The sequence below is a fragment of the Pteronotus mesoamericanus genome, unplaced genomic scaffold (genome assembly GCF_021234165.1).
Source record: "Pteronotus mesoamericanus isolate MK-2021 breed Mesoamerican mustached bat unplaced genomic scaffold, CSHL_Meso_final contig_1189, whole genome shotgun sequence".
Lineage (NCBI taxonomy): Eukaryota > Metazoa > Chordata > Mammalia > Chiroptera > Mormoopidae > Pteronotus > Pteronotus mesoamericanus.
This window is the reverse complement of record NW_026555038.1, coordinates 1,041,830-1,061,442: the sequence shown is the minus strand read 5'-3', so window position 1 is coordinate 1,061,442 and position 19,613 is coordinate 1,041,830. Positions and strand designations below refer to the sequence as shown.

Sequence of the window (19,613 nt, the reverse complement as noted above, 5' to 3'; positions counted from 1 at the left end):
CAGCCAAAGCGCTTCTGCCGCCCCATCGCTGCCGGACAGTCCGCGTCGTAGCTGTCGCCGCGTCCACCGCCGCCCGCAGCCCCAAGCGCCCCGGAGACGCAGCCCACCGCCACGCAGACCCGCCGCGGCGGCCAGTAGACGCGCCCCGTCGCACGTGGCAGACCCGCCCCCTGGGCCGGCTGTGTCCTGGACTCCGCGAGTCCCGGCTCTCCCCTTCTCCGTCCCGGCCTTAGGGTGGCGATGAGTTTCCTTAGCCGGCAGCAGCCGCCGCCGTCCCGCCGTGCCGGGGTCTCTTGCACCTTGCGGCAGAAGCTGATCTTCTCGCCCTGCAGCGACTGTGAGGAGGAGGAGGAAGAGGAGGAGGAGGAGGGCAGCGGCCACAGCACCGGCGAGGACTCGGCCTTTCAGGAGCCCGACTCGCCTCTGCCGCCCGCGCGGAGCCCCACCGAGCCCGGGCCCGAGGGCCGTCGTTCACCGGGTCCGGCCCCCGGCAGCCCCGGGGAGCTGGAAGAGGACATGTTGATGCGGGGCGCCTCACCGAGCGTGGACGCGTCTGGCGGCGGGGCGGAGGGCGACTCGTGGGAGGAGGAGGGCTTCGGCTCGTCTTCTCCGGTCAAGTCTCCGGCGGCCGCCTACTTCCTGGGCAGCTCGTTCTCACCGGTGCGCTGTGGCGGTCCGGAGGACGGGTCCCCGCACGGTTACGGGGAGCGCAGGACAAGCGAGGGCCCCTGCTCGCCGCTGCGGGACCACCCGGGCACCCCGCCGCACAAGACCTTCCGCAAGCTGCGGCTCTTTGACACGCCGCACACTCCCAAGGTGAGAGAGGAAGCGGCGGCTCGACGGTCCCGAGCCCGCGCCCGGCTGGCCTTTTAAAAAAGGTGGAGGCCCCTAGAGCGGAGCGCGACGCTGCCCGGGTTCGGTTACATAACCGCCCGGCCGCATCTCCTCTCACTCTCCTGCGCCGCAACAAAAAGTTGGCAGCCTTTCTTTTTGGCCTTGCCCAGAAGTTGTCCGTTAAGATTATGTAACTGAACAATGGGCCTCATCTGGAACTTCTTCATCTTTCAAAGGGGCTGGTCGGTGCGGTCCAGGTGGCTCACGATTGAAAGCCCGCCTAGTGGGGGTTGCCCCGAGCTTGTCACCCGGAGTGTGGCACCGATAGCGTGGTTTGGAAGGATGCTGGAGTGGTGCTAGCCCCGCCACCTGACACTCCCCAGCTCCGCAGCCATATGGTGCTTTTTAACTGCTGTGATCGGTCCCGTAATATGGGCTTATCGTTTCGTGTTAAGTCACCTTAAGGGGGAAAGCTTGAAATAGGGAGGGAGACTGCGCTTCGACTGGGGAGAAAAGGTTAGCCTTCCAACCATTTACAGTCTTAAAGACTTGTTAAAGACTTGTAAATAACTCTGGGTAGCATTTAAGCCTCTTTCCGGACATGATTAGTATTGGGTAAGCGTTTGTTTACACCATTGGGTGTGGAGTGACCAAGTTTGGCCACCTAAGTGTGATGATTAGGAATATGGAACTGTTAAAAACCAGCATTAGGATTGTTGCTTGGACCCTTATGCATTCATATTGTTGATAATGAATCGTGAAGTAGGCGTTCAAATCTGTTAAGTGGCAAGAAACTATACCGATTACCATTAATAGAACCTTAGAAGTAACATCACATCTTAAACGGGACGCTTCCCTAAATTAAGACAATTATCGCATTTGTAGGAAAAATAGGGAAAATTAATTTCCGTAAGTAAGTTTCAGTATCTCAGAAAGATGTGCGCTCTAGGGCTTTACTGTTTCTTAGCTGACTTGCCCAAGGCGAGATCCCTCTGGAAGTGAGGGGAGGAGCCCAGCGGAGGTGGACTCCTACATAGGGTTTCAGAACCCTATGTAGGCTTGGGGGGAGGGGAGGGGAGCTTTTATGGGGCTCCCTGACTGCTTTTTATTTTTAGGTTTCTATTTTTAGAAAGCGTTTGTTAACTTTGAGCCTCAAGAATGAATTTAATTTAAGTTCATACTCTTTAACTTAATTCATACTCTTTAGGGCTCTAGACCTATTTTACTTGGCTATCTTTCAGAAGAGGTGGTTAATATCCAGCTTCAGACTCCAAAGTTAACCACTTTATTTTGCTTGCAGTACTACAGCATTCCAAGGCTTGTGTGTTGGCTTTGACCTACACATTCAGCCAGGAGAAAGGATTGTTGCGGGTTAGATTGAGAAGGCTGTCGGTAAGAGACTTGGGTCCTAAAAGCTTTATTTTTTCCTCTCCTAGAGTTTACTCTCCAAAGCTCGAGGAATCGATTCCAGCTCTGTTAAAGTCCGATGTGGTTCTCTATTCATGGATACAGAAAAATCAGGAAAAAGAGAATTTGACATTCGACAGACTCCTCAAGTGAATATTAATCCTTTTACTCCAGATTCTGTGTTACTTCATTCCTCAGGACAGTGTCGTAGAAGAAAGAGAACATATTGGAATGAGTAAGTTAGTTATTACTCAATAGTTTGGTTCCCCAACCACCCAAGATTGGTTTGGTATACTTAATCAAAATTTAATTATCAGTTGAATGACATGGAAGCTTATGTTCTTAAGTCTTACTCTATTGCTAACACCTAATTCTTATCAGAGATAGGTGAGAAGTAATCTGTGGAAAAGGAGTAGCATGAGAAAGAAATAAGTCTAGATAACTTGTAGGAAATCCACTGGTGTCAAAAATGAGGCAAGCGAGAGAGCTGATTGAGAAAATTCTGCTTTTTAAATTTGATGTGCTTGGTGGTGTTGGCTTCTGGTTAATGAGCATACCTCAGCAAGGATCACATTTCATCAGCTGAGCCTGTATCTTGTGACTATAAAATTAAATGCTTTCTTTTCTATTTTTATTCATTAAAATTCATTTCACTGTGCACCTATGAGTAAAGTTTTGGATCTCTAGCTGATGTGTATTTCAGATAGGTTAACGAAAAAATATATGTTTTTCAGTTCCTGTGGTGAAGACATGGAAGCCAGTGATTATGAGTTTGAAGATGAAACAAGACCTGCTAAAGTAAATAGCTTTTAGTTTTCTTTTTATTGTTTCTGAAATTTAATTTTGTATTTCTTAACAATTTACCATATATACATGTTAACTAAGCATTAAAACATATAACTTTAAATTTTCACACATAATGCTGTCACCATAGCAAAAAATGACTTTCATATCTTTGTATTATACATATGCATACACTTTTTATTACAGAGAATTACAATTACTGAAAGCAATATGAAGTCACGGTATACAACAGAATTTCATGAGCTAGAGAAAATTGGCTCTGGAGAATTTGGTTCTGTATTTAAATGTGTGAAGAGGCTGGATGGATGCATTTATGCCATTAAGCGATCAAAAAAGCCATTGGCTGGCTCTGTTGATGAGTATGTATAAAAATTTTGTCTTTTTATTTTTTGTTCCCTCTGGTGTTACAAACATCATTAAAGTTTTAGGTGATCAAGCATTGACTTTCTCTAACTTTTGAGAAATTATAATTAGATCCTTTTCTTTTTGTACCATTAGCTCTTACTGGACTTTGTAAAATAAACAGCCTAATTTTAGAACCTAATTTAAATTTCTTATTTCTAGTGGTATTCATGAATTCACAGTTAAATGGAGATTTTTTTCTTTCCTGATTTCTTGGTCCAGTAAGGTTCCTTCTTTCTAGCTGCCATTCTTTAATGAAAGTCTTTGGGAAAATGTGGCACAGTCTTAATTCCCTCTCTGTCAGCCACATTGTTTTTCAGTGTAATGATAGATACAAAAGTCAAGTTTCTTTTGTGAAGTTTCAGGTAAATTAATTCAGTTTAGACTTGAATAAAAATGATTTATTGTTCTATTAATCTCAAATTTCTCCTAGGCAGAATGCTTTGAGAGAAGTGTATGCCCATGCAGTGCTTGGACAACATTCTCATGTAGTTCGATATTTCTCTGCGTGGGCGGAAGATGATCATATGCTCATACAGAATGAGTATTGTAATGGTGAGTAACATAACAGGACCCTTGTAAACTTGTGAGCTCAAATGAATGAACACTGGGGGAATGCTTATTTTTATGTAAAGTCTTTGTCTCTTTTATAAATTCAAAGACCAGAAGCCTAATGAGAATGTCAAGGGCAGTCAGTAATGCCTGTCTGATGTTAAATAAAGATTGAAAACCTTGTCCCTTTTTCCTCAGTAGTAGAACAGTGCAGATTATTTATATGCCAGTTACTTGAGTTAAACTGATCTTGAGAGGACACTGGCCTTGCCATATATATTTTGTTATTCCCTGCACTTAGCAGAGTGTTGCGGGGGGCGCGGGGGTATAGTAGTTAATAACACAGGGTTCCTGCATCTAGCCTTCCCTTTCCATTTCATTATATTAACTGCTAAAACTGATGTTGGTTATTCATGACAGTGACTCTCCGTTGATCTAAACTTGGCTCATTTGTTCAAGACATTTTGTAATCTCGCCCCCACTCCCATCTATCATACCTAGTTTACCACTAGCATCCACTAAGACTTTTCTGTTAAACAAGTTCTCTAGCTGTGCCTTCCTCCCTTTTCTCCCCAAGACAGACAAAATAAGTATGTGTAGAGGTTCAGCTTTGGACCTGGGTATAGCTTTCAATTTCGGCAAGTCCTTCAAGGACCAACTTTGGTTCCTTTTTCATTAAATCTTTACCACAATTAGTCTTAATTCTGATTTTTATATAGACATCTGTTATTAAATATCTAAATCTTTACATACAGGGTGGGGGCAAAAAGTAGGTTTACATTTGTGAGTGTGTGAAACAGTTTATTATATTTTTATATATAATTACAGTATTTTCCATATGAACAACTATAAACCTACTTTTGCCCCACATTGTATAATGGATTTTTATTTTTATATATCTTCTATGAATATTAAAATTTAGAATTTAGGTAACACTTTGGATGATAGCAAAGATTTATTTTTATATTATTTTTGTTGATTCCCGTTATTTTTTCTTTAAACAAGACCAGCCATCTCATAGCTTGTGAGTAAGTAGTGTAGGTAGTTGGCTCAGGTTTTCCATATTTGAAAAGAGTGAACAAAACAGGAGTAAAAGATCTATTTCCATACCTCATTTCTCATTATTTTACTAATTCTCTACACTTGAAAGAATGGAAGTGCTCAGTATATGGCATTGCTGCTAGTTTGTTTCACAAATCTCGATATGTTTCTATTCATAACATCAAAATATTTATGTAGCTATCTGTCATGACCTGTAGATTGTTGTTTCTTAACCTTTATTTTTTTAGTTACTGCGTTTAATATAGTACAACTCAACCATGATGTATTTTCCACTTCATATTTGGTAGAAACCATCTCATTTTATTTTATTTTTTAATTATGTATTTATTTGATTGATTGATTTGAGAAGGGGAGAGACAGAGAGAGAGAAACATTGATTTCTTGTTCAACTTAGTTATGTATTCATTGGGTGATTCTTGTCTGTGCCCTGACTGGGGATGGATCCTGCAACCTTGCACTATGGGGCTGTTGCTCCAATCAACTGAGCTACCCTGCCAGGGCACCATCTCCTTTCATTTCTTCCCGTCACTTTTTAATGGGGCTGGTTCTCTCTTTGAGTATTTCATTGGCAGTCCAGGAATCACAAATTTGTAATAACCTACTAAATACATAGTTGTGTAATTCAGATGCTTTTGAGAAAACTCCTGGGCGTGGGGGACGGGGAACAGTGAGTGAGTGGTCATACTACCCTCTCAGATTACAAAGACCTTGTCCTATCATAAAGTTAGACTATAAAATAGTCTTTTGAAACAGTTTATCATTTTGGAGCAGTATAAAATGAAGAATAAAGATCTCTAAAAAATAAGTAGGCTTGTGTGAAACACAGCTGTCTTTATGTATGGTTGGTTATTCTGCGTAATTTAAAAAAAAAAATGACCATCCTGACACATTTGTGAGCTTCTCTTATCTTTTGTTTTCCCTTTCCACTCTTTCCTTGGAACTTTTGGAAAGCTTTGAATGTACCAATAATAAGCTTGATCTTGAGATCCTTTTCCACAGTTTTCACAGAGAATGGTTTCCATTATCATTCATTTGTACATGTTGTTTAACTGCTATCCTTCAACAGTGACTAAGCTGCCTTATTATCTCAAAACAGTCATTTGCATTTTAAGCCTTTTGTCTTTAGTATGGTGATAGACTGAAATTTCTACCTAGGTAAATAAGTTTAGAAAAAATTTGATGGATAAGGGAAGATAACCTGAAAATCAGATGAATGTTTGCTCTTCTCACCTCTCTTGCCCTTTTGACAATGAGATAGAAGGAGCTAGCTGGCTCAGCTGTAGTTGCTAGACCCACTAAAAAGCAGCCATATTCTTTTTTATTAAACTTGATCTAGGACTTCAAGCCTTCTTGTCTGACAGGTTTATTGACCTGCTCCCTTCTAGAGCCCTTTTTTCCTCTGCAGTTCAAGATTTTTACAAGTTAAGTGTGGAGAACACACCTAAGCCTAAGATAACCAGGTGTGTGGTTTATTTTTATTTTAAAAACACATTTTCCATTTGTTATTCAGTCTTGTTCAAGTTGTGGGACCTCCTTTCCTGACTAATATTTCATTGACCTTTCTGATTTTATTACCCTTTCTCTGATTTTATTATTATTAAGTAAGCTTTAAAAAGAAGTGGTGGGTTCCCCTTTCCTTTAACATAACTCACTTCCTCTGAGATGAAATATAAACTTACAAAGTTTTAAATAAAACTTATAAAGTATGAACTTACTAAAAAAACAAATTAACTGATTGGTTTGGCTGATTCTATAAAAGCAGTTTTATTCTAATTCGTCGTAAGAGTACTATAAATTAACACTGCCAAGGTACTGGTTTTTACTTACAAAATTTATAGACTTAAGGGTCTGGGAAAATAGGTATTTTCACACATTAATGATGAGAGCATAAATTGGTACAGCCTTCTCTATGGGGACTGTGTGTGCACAAGCATGAGTGATCACCCCAGGTTCACATAGGCAACTACTAATAGAGTTTAAGTACTAGCTATTTTGAAATCAGAAACTTAAGTGCACTGTTATTTCTTTATGTAACCTTTCAGAGGCAATCAAGTCTTGGCAGTAATGGTATGAATACCAATCCTAAGCTCTTTTGCAGAGGATAAATAGAGAAATGGCCTTTTTGGCTACAGAAACTTATTTTATATGTAATAAAATAGTATTGACACACATACACACTATGCATGTACATATTAACATTGTACATACTCTTTGACCCAGCAATGGGTTTCTAGAAGATATACTATATTGTGTGAAATGACCAGTGTACAAAATCTTAGACCATATATAATAGCAAAGGCTTAGAAAATATTTTAAAATGTCCATCAAATAGAGTGCTGGTAATGCATTATCTTTCCTTTGTACAGTGCAATTTGGTAGAGAAAATAAAATGGTAGTCTTTGTGTATTGGTAAAGAACTATCTTCAAGATAATGAAAATATGTTGTTATTTGTATAAAAAGTTGAAAAGAATGCATAAGAAACTGGTAACATCGGTTTACGCTGGGGAGAAGAACCAGGAAGGTTGCTGGGGTATATGGATTACAGAAACTTTATATTTTGTACCCACGTGCGTGTATTACCTATTGCAAGAATAAATACAATTTTTATTTCACAAGCACATTGAAGGGAAGAGGTACAATGAAATACAACTTTATTGTTTAAGTCTGTGGTCATTCAGAAAAGATGGAAGAAAATGCTAATTTGTGTGTGTGTGTGTGTGTTAGGTGGAAGTTTAGCTGATGCCATAAGTATAAACTACAGGAGCATGAGTTACTTCGTGGAAGCAGCATTGAAGGATCTCCTTTTGCAAGTTGGCCGGGGCTTGAAGTATATTCATTCAATGTCTTTGGTTCACATGGATATAAAGCCTAGTAAGTATTATAAATTCTCTGACCTGATGTTCTGTAGGATTATAGAGGATAAATGACTTCATTAAAACAGTATGAAACATACACATCTTGGTCATGTTAGTATGTTTTTTCATTGTTTATTTTTTTCTTTTTATTACTGATTTTTAGAAGGAGCGAAACATCTATTTGTTCTGCTTTTTAAAAAAAAATTCTTATCCAAGGATATGTTTATTAATTTCAGAGAGAGAGGGAGAGAGAAAGAGAAACATTAGTTGTTCCCCTATGTGTCCGGAAATTAAACCTACAATATTTTGGTGTACAGATGATGCTCCAACCAATTAGGCCAGCAAGAGCTGCTGTTCCACATTCATTGATTATTTCTTGTATGTGCCCTGACTGGGGATCAAGCCCACAACCTTGGTGTACTGGGAAACGCTCTAACCAACTGAGCTACCTGGTCAAGGCTCATCGTTAGTTTAAAAGACTTTTGGCCAACTGACTAGTATTGTTTTATGATTTCTATTCATCTCTTGTTACCCTAAAAGGTTGGATTTAATGAACTCATTTTTATTAAAAACTGGAAAAAATATGGCATATCTTGTGCAAACTACATAGTCTTCATCTAGGACTCTGATCAGGGGAGACTAAGAACCTATGTTTAAGGCCCCTTCCATTAGACTGTAGAACCATGATTATAAATTAATGCTGATGTTGCTGTCAGGATTATTAGAATAAAATGAGAAATGTGACAATGTTTTTGAAAACTTGAATGCTATACAAATGTATTTTTTGTCTGTAAGAATGTTACTCTATGACTCAAAATAACACATGTATTACAATTATTGATAAAGATTGCAAGTGAATCAGGGCTGGAGAGTGTACAATTATTGTGGTTTTATTTTTTTTCTCTTTACTGTTAAACTTTTTCAGCTAAAAAATTGATTATTGTATATAAATAGCTCCAGTAGATATTACTCTACTATGACTTAGACCATCATCAGAGTATTCTTTCAAAGCCTTGTGAGGTTTCAAACTTATGGTGCAGTGGTACTAATCAGGGTGTAAACTTACATAATGTTAGCTTAATTTTAAATAGTTTTATTATAGAAGCTGTGAAAAGTACATTGTAAAATTATTTTTTAAAAATATCATTCATTTATTTTTAGAGACAGGGAGAGAAACATTGATTCACGAGAGAAACATTGATCAGTTGCCTCTTGCATGACCCCAGCTAGGGACCTGGCCCACAACCCAGGCCTGTGCCCTGACTGGAATCGAACTGGTGACCTTTCTGTTCACAGGCTGGAATTCAATCACTGAGCCACACCAGCTAGGGCATACAGTTATTTTAAAATGTGGACAAGCCAGCCCTGGCTGATGTGGCTCAGTGGACTGAGCACCAACCTTCAAACCAAAGGATTCCTTTTTGATTCCCGGTCAGGGCACATGCCTGGGTTGTGGGTCAGGTCCTCAGTTGGGGACATGCGAGAGGCAACCACAAATCGATGCTTCTTTCCCTCTTTCTCCCTCCCTGCCCCTCGCTCTAATAAATAAATAAATAAATAAAGTCTTTAAAAATAAATAAAATGTAGACAAGCCAGGCCAAAAAAGAAAATTAAATATCCATGTGTCTATTAATATTTGGAACTACAGTTAAAATAATGCCAGGGCTGCTTGTAGTTTTTGCCTATTGAATATGATGCTGGCTGTGGGATTGTCACATATGTTCTTTATTACATCGAGGTATATTCCCTGTATTCCCACTTTGGTGAGAATTTTTATCATAAATGGTGCTAGATTTCATCAAATGCTTTTTCTACATCTGTTGATAATATCGTGTGATTTTTTTATCCTTCATTTTGTTTATGTGTGTGTCATGTTTATTGATTTGCAAACATTGTACCAGCCTTGCATACCCAGGATAAATCCCACTTGATCATGGTGCATGATCTTTTTATTGTATCGCTGGATTTGGTTTGCTAATATTTTGAGGGTTTTTGCATCAATATTCATCAGGGGTATTAGCCTATAGTTTTCTTTTTTTGTAGCGTTTTTATCTGGTTTTCAAATTAGGATAATGCTGGTCTCATAAAATTAGCTGGGGAGTCTTTCTCCCTCTTAAAGTTTTTTGGCATAGTTTGAGAAGGGTAGGTGTTTAGTTCTTCATTGGATGTTAAAATTTACCTATGAAATCTGGTCCAGGACTTTCGTTTGCTGGAGTCTTGATTACTATTTCAATTTGAATTATGTCAGTCCATTCAGATTTTCTGTTTCTTCTTTTTTTTAAAGATACTATTTATTTTTTAGAGAGGAGAAGTAGGGGTGAAAGAGAGGAAGAAGAATAACAGTGTGTGAGAGAAACATGGATCGGTTGCTTGTTGCACGCCCCCAACCAGGGACCTGGCCCCCAACCTGGGCATGTGCCCTGATGGTCAATGGAACCTGTGAGCTTTCATTTTGCATGCACAATCTCCTGAGCCACACCAGCCAGGGCAGATTTTCTGTTTCTTTTTCATTCAGTTTTGAGAGATTGTGAATTTCTAGGAATCTATTTCTTCCACTTTGTGTAATTTGTTGACATAGTTATTAGTAATATTTTTAAAGCTGTATTTCTGTATTTCAGTTGTTACTCCTCCCCTTTTATTTCTGATTTTATTTGGTTCCTCCTTTTGATTCCTTATTTTTTAAAATTTTAATCTTCATCCGAGGATATATATATTGCGAGAGAGAGAGAGAGAGAGAGAGCGCGCGCGCGCGCGCGCGATATGAGAGAAACAGTAATCAGTTGCCTCTCATACCACCCCAACAGGAAATTGAACCTGCAATCTAGATGTGTGCTCTGGTGAGGAACCAAACCCTTTACCTTTCAGAGTACAGGACAAGCTCCAGCCAAGTGAGTCACACAAGCCGAGGTTCTCTCTTTGATTCTTGGTGAATCTGGTTAAAGGTTTATTAATCTTGTTTATCGTTTCAAAGAATCAGCTCTTGGTTTCATTGATCTTTTTGAATTTTTTTCTTTAGACTCTATTTTATTTATTTCTGCTCTGCCCTTTATTATTTCCTTCCTTCTGCTCACTCTGGGCCTGTGTGTTCTTTTTTCTAGTTTGGTTAGGTGTAAAGTTAGATTGTTTATTTGAGATTTTTCTTGCTTCTTGAGGGAGGCCTGTATTGCTATAAATTTCCCTCTTCAGGACTGCTTTCACTGTGTCTCACAGATTTTCTGTTGTGTGTTCATTTTCCTTTGTCTCAAGGTAACTTGATTTCTTCCTTGATCTTATTATTAACCCATTCATTGTTTAGTAACATTTATCTTCCATGTGTTTGTGTTTTTCAGTTTTTTTCTTGTAATTGATTTCTAGTTTCATATCATTGTGGTTGGAGAAGATGCCTGATGTGATTTCAGTCTTGAGTTTATTGACTGGTTTTGTATCCTGACATGGTTTATTTGTAGTGAATGTTCCATGTGCACTTGAAAAGGACATACATTCTCCTGCGTTGGGGAGACATGCTCTGAAAATGCCAATTAACTCTACTTGGTGTAGTTTGTCATTTAAGGTGACTGTTGTGCTGACTTTTTGTCTGGAAGACCTATCCATTGATATCAACAGGGTGTTAAAATACCTTACTGTAACTTATTTCTGTCGATCTCCCCCTTTGTGTCTTTACAGAATTGTTTTACATATTTATCAGGGGTGTCCAGTCTGTGACCCGTGGGTCACATGTGGTTCAGCATGGCTGTGAATGCGGCCCAACACAAAATTGGAAATTTACTTAAAACATTATGAGATTTTTTTTGTGATGTGTCACAATGTATTTAATGTATGGCCCAAGACAACTCTTATTCTGTTGTGGCCCAGAGATGCCAAAAGATTGGACACCCCTGATAAGTGCTCCTATGTTGGGTGCATAAATATTTACAAGGGTTATATATTCTTTTTGGATTGATCCTTTATCATTATGTAATGTCCTTCTTAGTCTCTTATTATATATAGTCTTTGTTTTAAGGTCTATTTTTACTGATATAAGGTTGCTACCCCAGCCTTATTTTTTTGTTTCTATTTGCATGAAATATCTTTTTCCTCAGTTTGCATGTATCTTTTGTTCTGGGGGGGGGCGGTCTCTTGTAGACAGCATATGTCTGGCTCTTGTTTTTATATCCATTCAGTTACTTCATGTCTTTTCATTGGCGCATCTAATCCATTTATATTAAAAGTCATTAGTGATAGGTATGTATTTATTGCCATTTTATGTTTTACTACTATATTCCTCTTTTTTTTCTTCTTCTGAAAGAAGACTATCATTTCTTAGAATTCTGGTTTGGTAGTAATGAACTCCTTTAGCTCTTGTCTGGGAAGCTCTTTATTTCGTCTTCAGTTTTAAATGATATCCTGCTGGGTACATTAGTCTTGGTTGTAGGTCCTTGCAGTTCATCACTTTTAATATTTTATGCCAGTCCCTTCTTGCCTGAAGTGTTTCTGTTGAGAAATTAGCTGACAGCCTTATGGAACCTCTTATGTAGGTAACTTTCTTTTCCAGCTCTTACTGTTCTCTCTTTGTTTTTAACCTTTGCAATTTTAATTATATTTTGTCTTGGTGTGGGCTTCTTTGGGTTCATCTTGATTAGGGCTCCATGCTTCCTGGGCAGGTCTTTTCCTTCACAAGGGAAGTTTTCAGCCATTATTTCATTAAATGAGTTCTTGGTCCCTTGATTTCTCTCTTTTCCTGGTACCTTGATGATGCGGATGTTGTTATACTTGATGTTGTCCCAAAGTTCCCTTAGGCTTTCCCGTTTTTTTGGTTTTTTAAAAAACATCCTTACCCAGGGATATGTTTATTGGTTTCGAGAAGAGAGGAAGAGGGGGCAGAAGGAGGACAAAAAGAAAGGAAAACATTGATTGGCTGCCCCCTGTGCACACCCTGACTGGGGATCGAATCTGCAACTTAGGTATGTGCCCTAACCGGGGATTGTACCTGCAACCTTTGGTGTACTGGGCAGTGCTCCAACTGAACCATCTGGCCAAGGCAGACTTTAGTCATTAAAAAAAAATTTGTTGTTATTGTTGTTGCTTTGCTTGGGTGTTTTCTGTTATCTTGTCCTCTAAATCGCTGATTCAGTCCTCTGCTTCATCTAACCTGTTGTTGATTCCTTCTAGTGTATTCCTCATTTCTGATTTGTTCTTTTTTATAGTTTCTTTGTTCTTTTTAATGCTTACTATCTCTTAAGTTCTCATTGAGGTCATGCCTTCTTCCCCCTAAGTTCCTTGAGCAGCCTTATAACCATTGTTTTGAACTCTGCATCTGATAGCTTGGTTGCCTCCATTTCATTTAGTTTTTCTTTGGAGGAATTCTCTTGTTTCTTAATTTGAGGCATGTCTCTTTGTCTTCCTGTTTTGTCTGCCGTTTTGTGTTTGTCTCTGTGTATTAGGTAGATCTGCTGTTATTTCTAAGTCTTGTTATATTGGTCTTATTTATAGGTGTCGTGTGGGGCTCAGTGGTGCAGTCTTCTGATCACCTGATCTAGGTGTTTCAGGAATGTCTCTTGTGTGGGTTCCTGTTGTGGTTGAGTCTTGAATGCTGTTGGTCCATCCAAGAGTTGGGATTATCCCTCAGGTTGTCCGACTATGAGGATTGACCTAGACCACAATGTAAGGGCTGCTGTGCGAAAGCTGCCCACCGCAACCCACCCCACAAACAGAGTTGGCTCCAGCAGGGTCTGGTGCCTGCTGGGATCTCCCTTTGGGTTTGCCACTTGTGTGGCTAGCTGTGTCGTGTTCTGGTGTGACCTGAAGCCCACCTCTGGTCGTGTTGGTTCTGGGTCCACTTGGGAAGGGACTCCAGTGCAGGTTGATGTCAGACACTGCCAATGAATTGCCTTTGGTTACCTGTGTGTAGCTACCAAGTGTTCTGCAGTTTGTGGCTGCCTCTCTTGGGCCTGGTGTATGTGGGAAGGGCCAAACTGTATACAAAGCTTGGCTTGGTTTCCACCAGCTCTGAACAGGGGCAGATCAGTAAAAGGCCCAAGGTAACTCCAGATCTGCCTCTACCTGTTGGCTTCTCTGCCCACCCACTGAGGCTATCAAGACTTACTCAAAAGCCTCTAAAGAAAGCAGTTACCAGGTTCTTAACAGTTTTGTCCCAACTAGCATCCATTTCAGGACCATGCATTACATCTGGTTATATCCATTTTTCTTTTTAGGTTTTGCTTTCTCCTGCTTCTAAAAATAATAGTATAGTTTGGCCAGTAGCTCAATTGATTAGAACATCATCCTGTACACTAAAAAAGACTGCGGGTTTGATCCCCAGTCGGGGCATGAACAGGAGCAACCCATCGATATTTCCTTCTGTTTCCACCCCTCCTTCTGTCTCTAAAATTAATAAGCATTTCCATAGGTGAGAATTAAAAAATAAAAACTAAAAAAAAAAAATAGACTTTGTCTTGCAAGATGTTCTTTCTTCTGGATTTGATTGGTTGTTTCCTCATATCATTTAGCTTACTCCTTTTGTGCCTTATTGTTTTTATAAATTTGAATTTATTACTAAAAGGTTGATAGATTCGTGTTAAACATTTTAGGATAGGTGTTTTTAAGTTGAATTTAATAAGGTTTGGGGTTTTTTAACCTATGGAAATGTGTGTGATCCATAGGAATTTCAGTCATTTCACACAATTTGTTTTAATTCTGGAGTATGTGAAGAATTTATTTACACATTAACAACTCACTAAGATTTTTATTTTCAAAGACAGAAACATTTGGAGTGATGGCAATAAATGTGAATTAGTAAGTTTTGCCTCTATAATCACACCTATCTTGTATTAAGTGTCAAACATAGTAGACCCTCATGTTTTCAGTATAAAATTGAAAATACTAAGTTTTAAAATATCAAGTTTACAAATACCACCCCAAAATAAGTAGTCCTATAAATAAAACAAAACTGGAAGGATGACTGCAGTGAATATAACTTTTATAAATTCAATACTGTATTAATAAGACTATTAAAATGAAGCCTGCCACTAAAACTTAATGTTTATCATGAGCTTACTCAAATTTGAAGGTGAAAAGTGTTCAGCTGAGATATGAACCATAAAACCATTTTGGGATAAAGAGGCTGTATGGCTAGCCAAACTCAATAGCTACGTGATGCATTCTTTTCACACCATCCTTGTAACATTAGGTTAAAATCTGTGCATTGGCAGCACTACAAATTAATATGTTACTGCCTTTTGTATTGTTTCTAAGTAATTAAAACCACTGAAGATTAATGTGTAAATGTGAAGGGACTAATATAGTGGTTTCTAAGTGTTCAAGGACCAGCGCTAGGCCATAACATATATTCCTAGAAAATGAAGCCCCATTTCCCATCCTGTGACTTTCATTGGATTTGAGGTAGAACATGTAAGAATCTATGTACTTAAAAGCTTTCTAGATGATTTGTTCTATGCCTGTTTGTGAATGTTGGTTATACTATTAATTGTTAGCGTCACTTACATAAATAACTGCTCGACAGGTAATATTTTCATATCTCGAACCTCAATCCCAAATGCTGCCTCTGAAGATGGAGATGAAGATGACTGTATATCCAATAAAGTTATCTATAAAATAGGTAAGAAGTAAAGATAACCAGATTATTACCTTAAAATAGAGACAGGCTGTCGTGTTTTAAATCTTTGCTGTATTTTTCTCAATACTTCTAGGTGATCTTGGGCACGTAACAAGGATCTCTAGTCCACAAGTTGAAGAGGGTGATAGCCGTTTTCTTGCAAATGAAGTTTTGCAGGAGGTAGTTTTTCTTTTTTAATCATGCCATTTGTTTTGCAACACTTAACCCTTTGATAGAATAATACAAATGCAAATGTACTAAAATTTAAGCCAGTAACAAATAGAATGGTAATGCAAAATAGAAAGTCTAAACCTTCGGCTGGGGTATTTAATTTAGTAAAAAATCAATAAAGACAAAGATGTATAATATTCAGCATGGTGGAGTTGTGGTAAGAGAGAAGTTCCCATACACTACTGGTGGAACTTTAAAATGGTAGAGCATTTTTGGAGACCTAAGGATTAGTATCTGTCAGCATTTTAAAATCTCGTACCCTTTAACCGAGAATTTTCATTTCTGAGAGTCTCCCAAAGAAATATTCCTTTACAAACAAACAAAGAACAATGTAAATAAGTAATTAGCAACACAGGAATGATTATGTAAATTATGGCTCATAGTTAATAGTACTGTTTTAAAAACAGTGCAGTGAAATATCCCAAGTTTTGAAAGAAAATAGAACAAGTAGAACAAATAAATTGTATGATCATTGTTCTTTTTATGTATATATGTATCTTATGTATAGACATACTCATAACTATCAATGTGTGTATGGTTTATGTTTTCATATGAATGCTCCTAGAGAGATAGGAGTTTCTTCTGAGAATTGAATTGGGCTGGTGATAGAGGAAGCATTTGCTTTCAGGAAAAGAAATCCCTCCACCCCAGAGTATATATTGCTTTGTAATTAGAATAATTTCCCCAAGTTTACTTTTTCCCTGAATAGCTCCTAAATTGAAATGGGGCATTGAACATTTTGATTTAGTCTTTTTTTTCTTTTTTTATCTAAATCATTATGAGGTATAATTGTATTTTACTTTGACCATTTTTATATTTCCTTAAATTTTTTTTTAAATTTTACAGAACTATTCCCATCTGCCAAAAGCAGATATTTTTGCCCTTGCCCTCACAGTGGTCTGTGCTGCTGGTGCTGAACCTCTTCCCAGAAATGGAGACCAGTGGCATGAAATCAGACAGGGTAGGTTACCTCGGATTCCACAAGTGCTTTCCCAAGAATTCACGGAGTTGCTAAAAGTGAGTATTTTATATATGAAGCGCTTTATTGACATGGTTCAATATTTTATTAAATTGCATATTTTTACCTTAATTTTACTTCTCTTTTTAAGGTTATGATTCATCCAGATCCAGAGAGAAGACCTTCAGCAATGGCACTGGTGAAGCATTCGGTATTGCTCTCTGCTTCTAGGAAAAGTGCAGAACAACTACGAATAGAATTGAATGCCGAAAAGTTCAAAAATTCACTTTTGCAGAAGTAAGTGAGGGTTTTTTTTGTTTTGTTTTTACATTCTTGTTTTCATTAATTCACAGATTTTAATGAGACGATTTAAGCTTTCTGTCAGCTATAGTGATAGGCAATAATGGGTTGGCAAGTTAAACAGTTTGGGGACTTGTGCCTTAAATTAGTATTTGACCTATAAATTCATGTTGTTTCTAAACTTTGAAATTATGGACTTGAAGGTTTTTTAAAGCTACTCTATATTTGCAAGTGGAGTTAATCCTCAAGCCCTAAATCATAACAAAGGTTAAGTAAGCCTGTATGTTTCCCCCTCATCCCAACTGTCAGACAAAATTAACATTCCTTGAAATACCCTGTTATACTGATTTTTATGAAATGATGGAATTAATGTCAGGTGAGTAGCTGATTCTCATATTTGATGTAAGTGACCTTTTACATTTTTAGAACTGAATGGAATAATAATTCTAATTCATTTGCTTTATTGCTACCATTTTGATTCTAACTTAATCTGACTTACAATAAGAAAAGTTTTATTTGCCCCTACTTTGATAGATATTGTCATACAAATAGGAAGTAGAATTTTCTTTTCATCTCTGTTATGTAAAGATATTTTCACACTATAAATCAGAGTTCTATTTGAAGTCTTTATTACTTGTGTCTAAGTGTACATGATATTTTAATTCTGATAGCACAAAATAAGATTATTTTATAAATTTGTTGGAGCAAAAGCCAAAGTTTTATACTGTATTTTTCCTTTTCTCAGTTACATGTTAGAATAATGATGACATGCAAAGATCTCACAGCTGATAATATAGTTTATGTTTGGCCTCTTAGGGTCTCTTCCTAGGATTAATACAGTAGGTCAAAAGTCTTGTTTCCTATTTTGTTTGTAGAGAACTCAAGAAAGCCCAGATGGCGAAAGCTGCAGCTGAGGAAAGAGCACTCTTCACTGACAGGATGGCCACTAGGTCCACCACCCAGAGTAATAGAACATCTCGACTTATTGGAAAGAAAATGAATCGCTCTGTCAGCCTTACCATATACTGAACTCTACTCCATTTCCCACCTTCCCCAAAAACTGTGACAAGAGGAAGCTAAGCTAGGTTGAAATCACTGCTAGAATCTAGTTTGCAATTACTTTCTCAAAATCGGTGTCAGTAGTTTTACTGAAATTCTTTTTAGGACTCTTATTTGTGAACTGCAGTTAAAAGCTGTATTTTCACCAGTGCTCTATCAGGCTTTCGTCTAGTTTTACCAGTTTGTCTTCTGTAGGGTGTCAGTAACTGTTGGATGTTACATCAACCTTTCCAGGGTTTTAACTACTGCGGTGGTGTGCTGCTTATAGTTTGCTGTTGCATTGTGACAAAAGGTATCCTTCCTTGTAGTGACCTGTAAAAAGGGCTCAAGGGCTTTATTACAAGCATTCTCCCTTCGAAAAGGGAAATGCTAAGAGAATCAGTTACGACCCAGCTGTCAATGTAACTGTGTGTCGGTCTTATATTTTTTTTAATTGTGAATTATACTTGTATATCCAACTGGGAGCACTTTTAGGCACTGTATGAACCATGGAGTAATTCCGTGGAAGTATTGCCTTGTGAATTTGCTGCTATTTTAGTTTTGTCTTTGCTGTGTAATTGTAGCATTAAACAATCATTGTTGTTAAAGGCTTTCTTTTGAAAACAATTATGTGAAATACATAGCTGCTCTTGATAAAAAGCAGCTATTTGCCTTCTTTTCCATTTGAACTTTGAAGCTAGTGCATTGGGAAAATGCACCCTTTTCCCCCTTTGGAATGCTGTATTAATGTAGTATAATTATTACTGGATTTGTAATTCTTCCTGGTAATACCATTCCCTGACTTTTAAAAAATGTTTTCTCTTTCCACTCAAGTTTTGTACTTGATTGTATTGTTAGTCTGTTTTTAACTGTTTTGCCCAGTTTCTCTTCAATACTTATGTATATAAACTAATCTTGGTGATACTGTACATAGCTGTTTGAAATGCCAGAATGACTTCTGACTATTCCAAGCTTTTCATAAAATATATTTTATCTGTGATTAGCCATTTGACTAATAGTGCTGGCTAACAGATGTTGGGTGGGGGGGGGGAATTGTCTATTGTTTATTTTCCTATTGGTTTAGGTTCAAAATATGTTTGCATTTGTCTGTTTGACTTGTGTTTTATTAACATTGATTGGCATATTAAAAGTCACTCTGAGCTTATCTTAATTGTCTAAATCTTTGTAATGCTTGTTTTCTATTATCACCATTATGTAGAGAGTACTAAACACAAAGGACACATTTTTGATAGAACATAAAACATTGATTATTTATGTTGATAATGTTGAGCTTTAGTCCATATTAGTTATATTTTGGGATTTAAGAAAATATACACATCAATCTTGAATTTTTTTTTCTTTTAAAGAAACATGTTTTTTTATCCTCACCCGGTTTTAGAAAGAGGGAGAAACTTCGATTGGTTGCCTCCTGTACGTGCTCTGACTGGGGAACAAAGCTGCAACGTCGGTATGTGCCCTGATCAGGGATCAAACCTGCAACCTTTTAGTGTACTGGACATATTATGCTTTAGATCTGCTAAAAATGTAGAATAAGATAGTTTAAAATAGCTTTAGCTT

General features: G+C 38.0%; 1 protein-coding gene across 1 annotated transcript; it reads left to right on the top strand.

The window, feature by feature from the left end:
• The first annotated feature begins 240 nt into the window (after positions 1 to 240).
• WEE1 (WEE1 G2 checkpoint kinase) lies at positions 241 to 19,072 on the top strand. Its single transcript, XM_054582304.1, has 11 exons — positions 241 to 816; positions 2,271 to 2,476; positions 2,976 to 3,039; positions 3,232 to 3,404; positions 3,881 to 4,002; positions 7,787 to 7,933; positions 15,416 to 15,511; positions 15,603 to 15,688; positions 16,586 to 16,756; positions 16,849 to 16,994; positions 17,873 to 19,072. Exons 1-11 carry the CDS (start codon positions 241 to 243, stop codon positions 18,024 to 18,026), a joined length of 1,941 nt encoding a protein of 646 aa, XP_054438279.1. The 3' UTR covers positions 18,027 to 19,072.
• Positions 19,073 to 19,613: the final 541 nt, after the last annotated feature.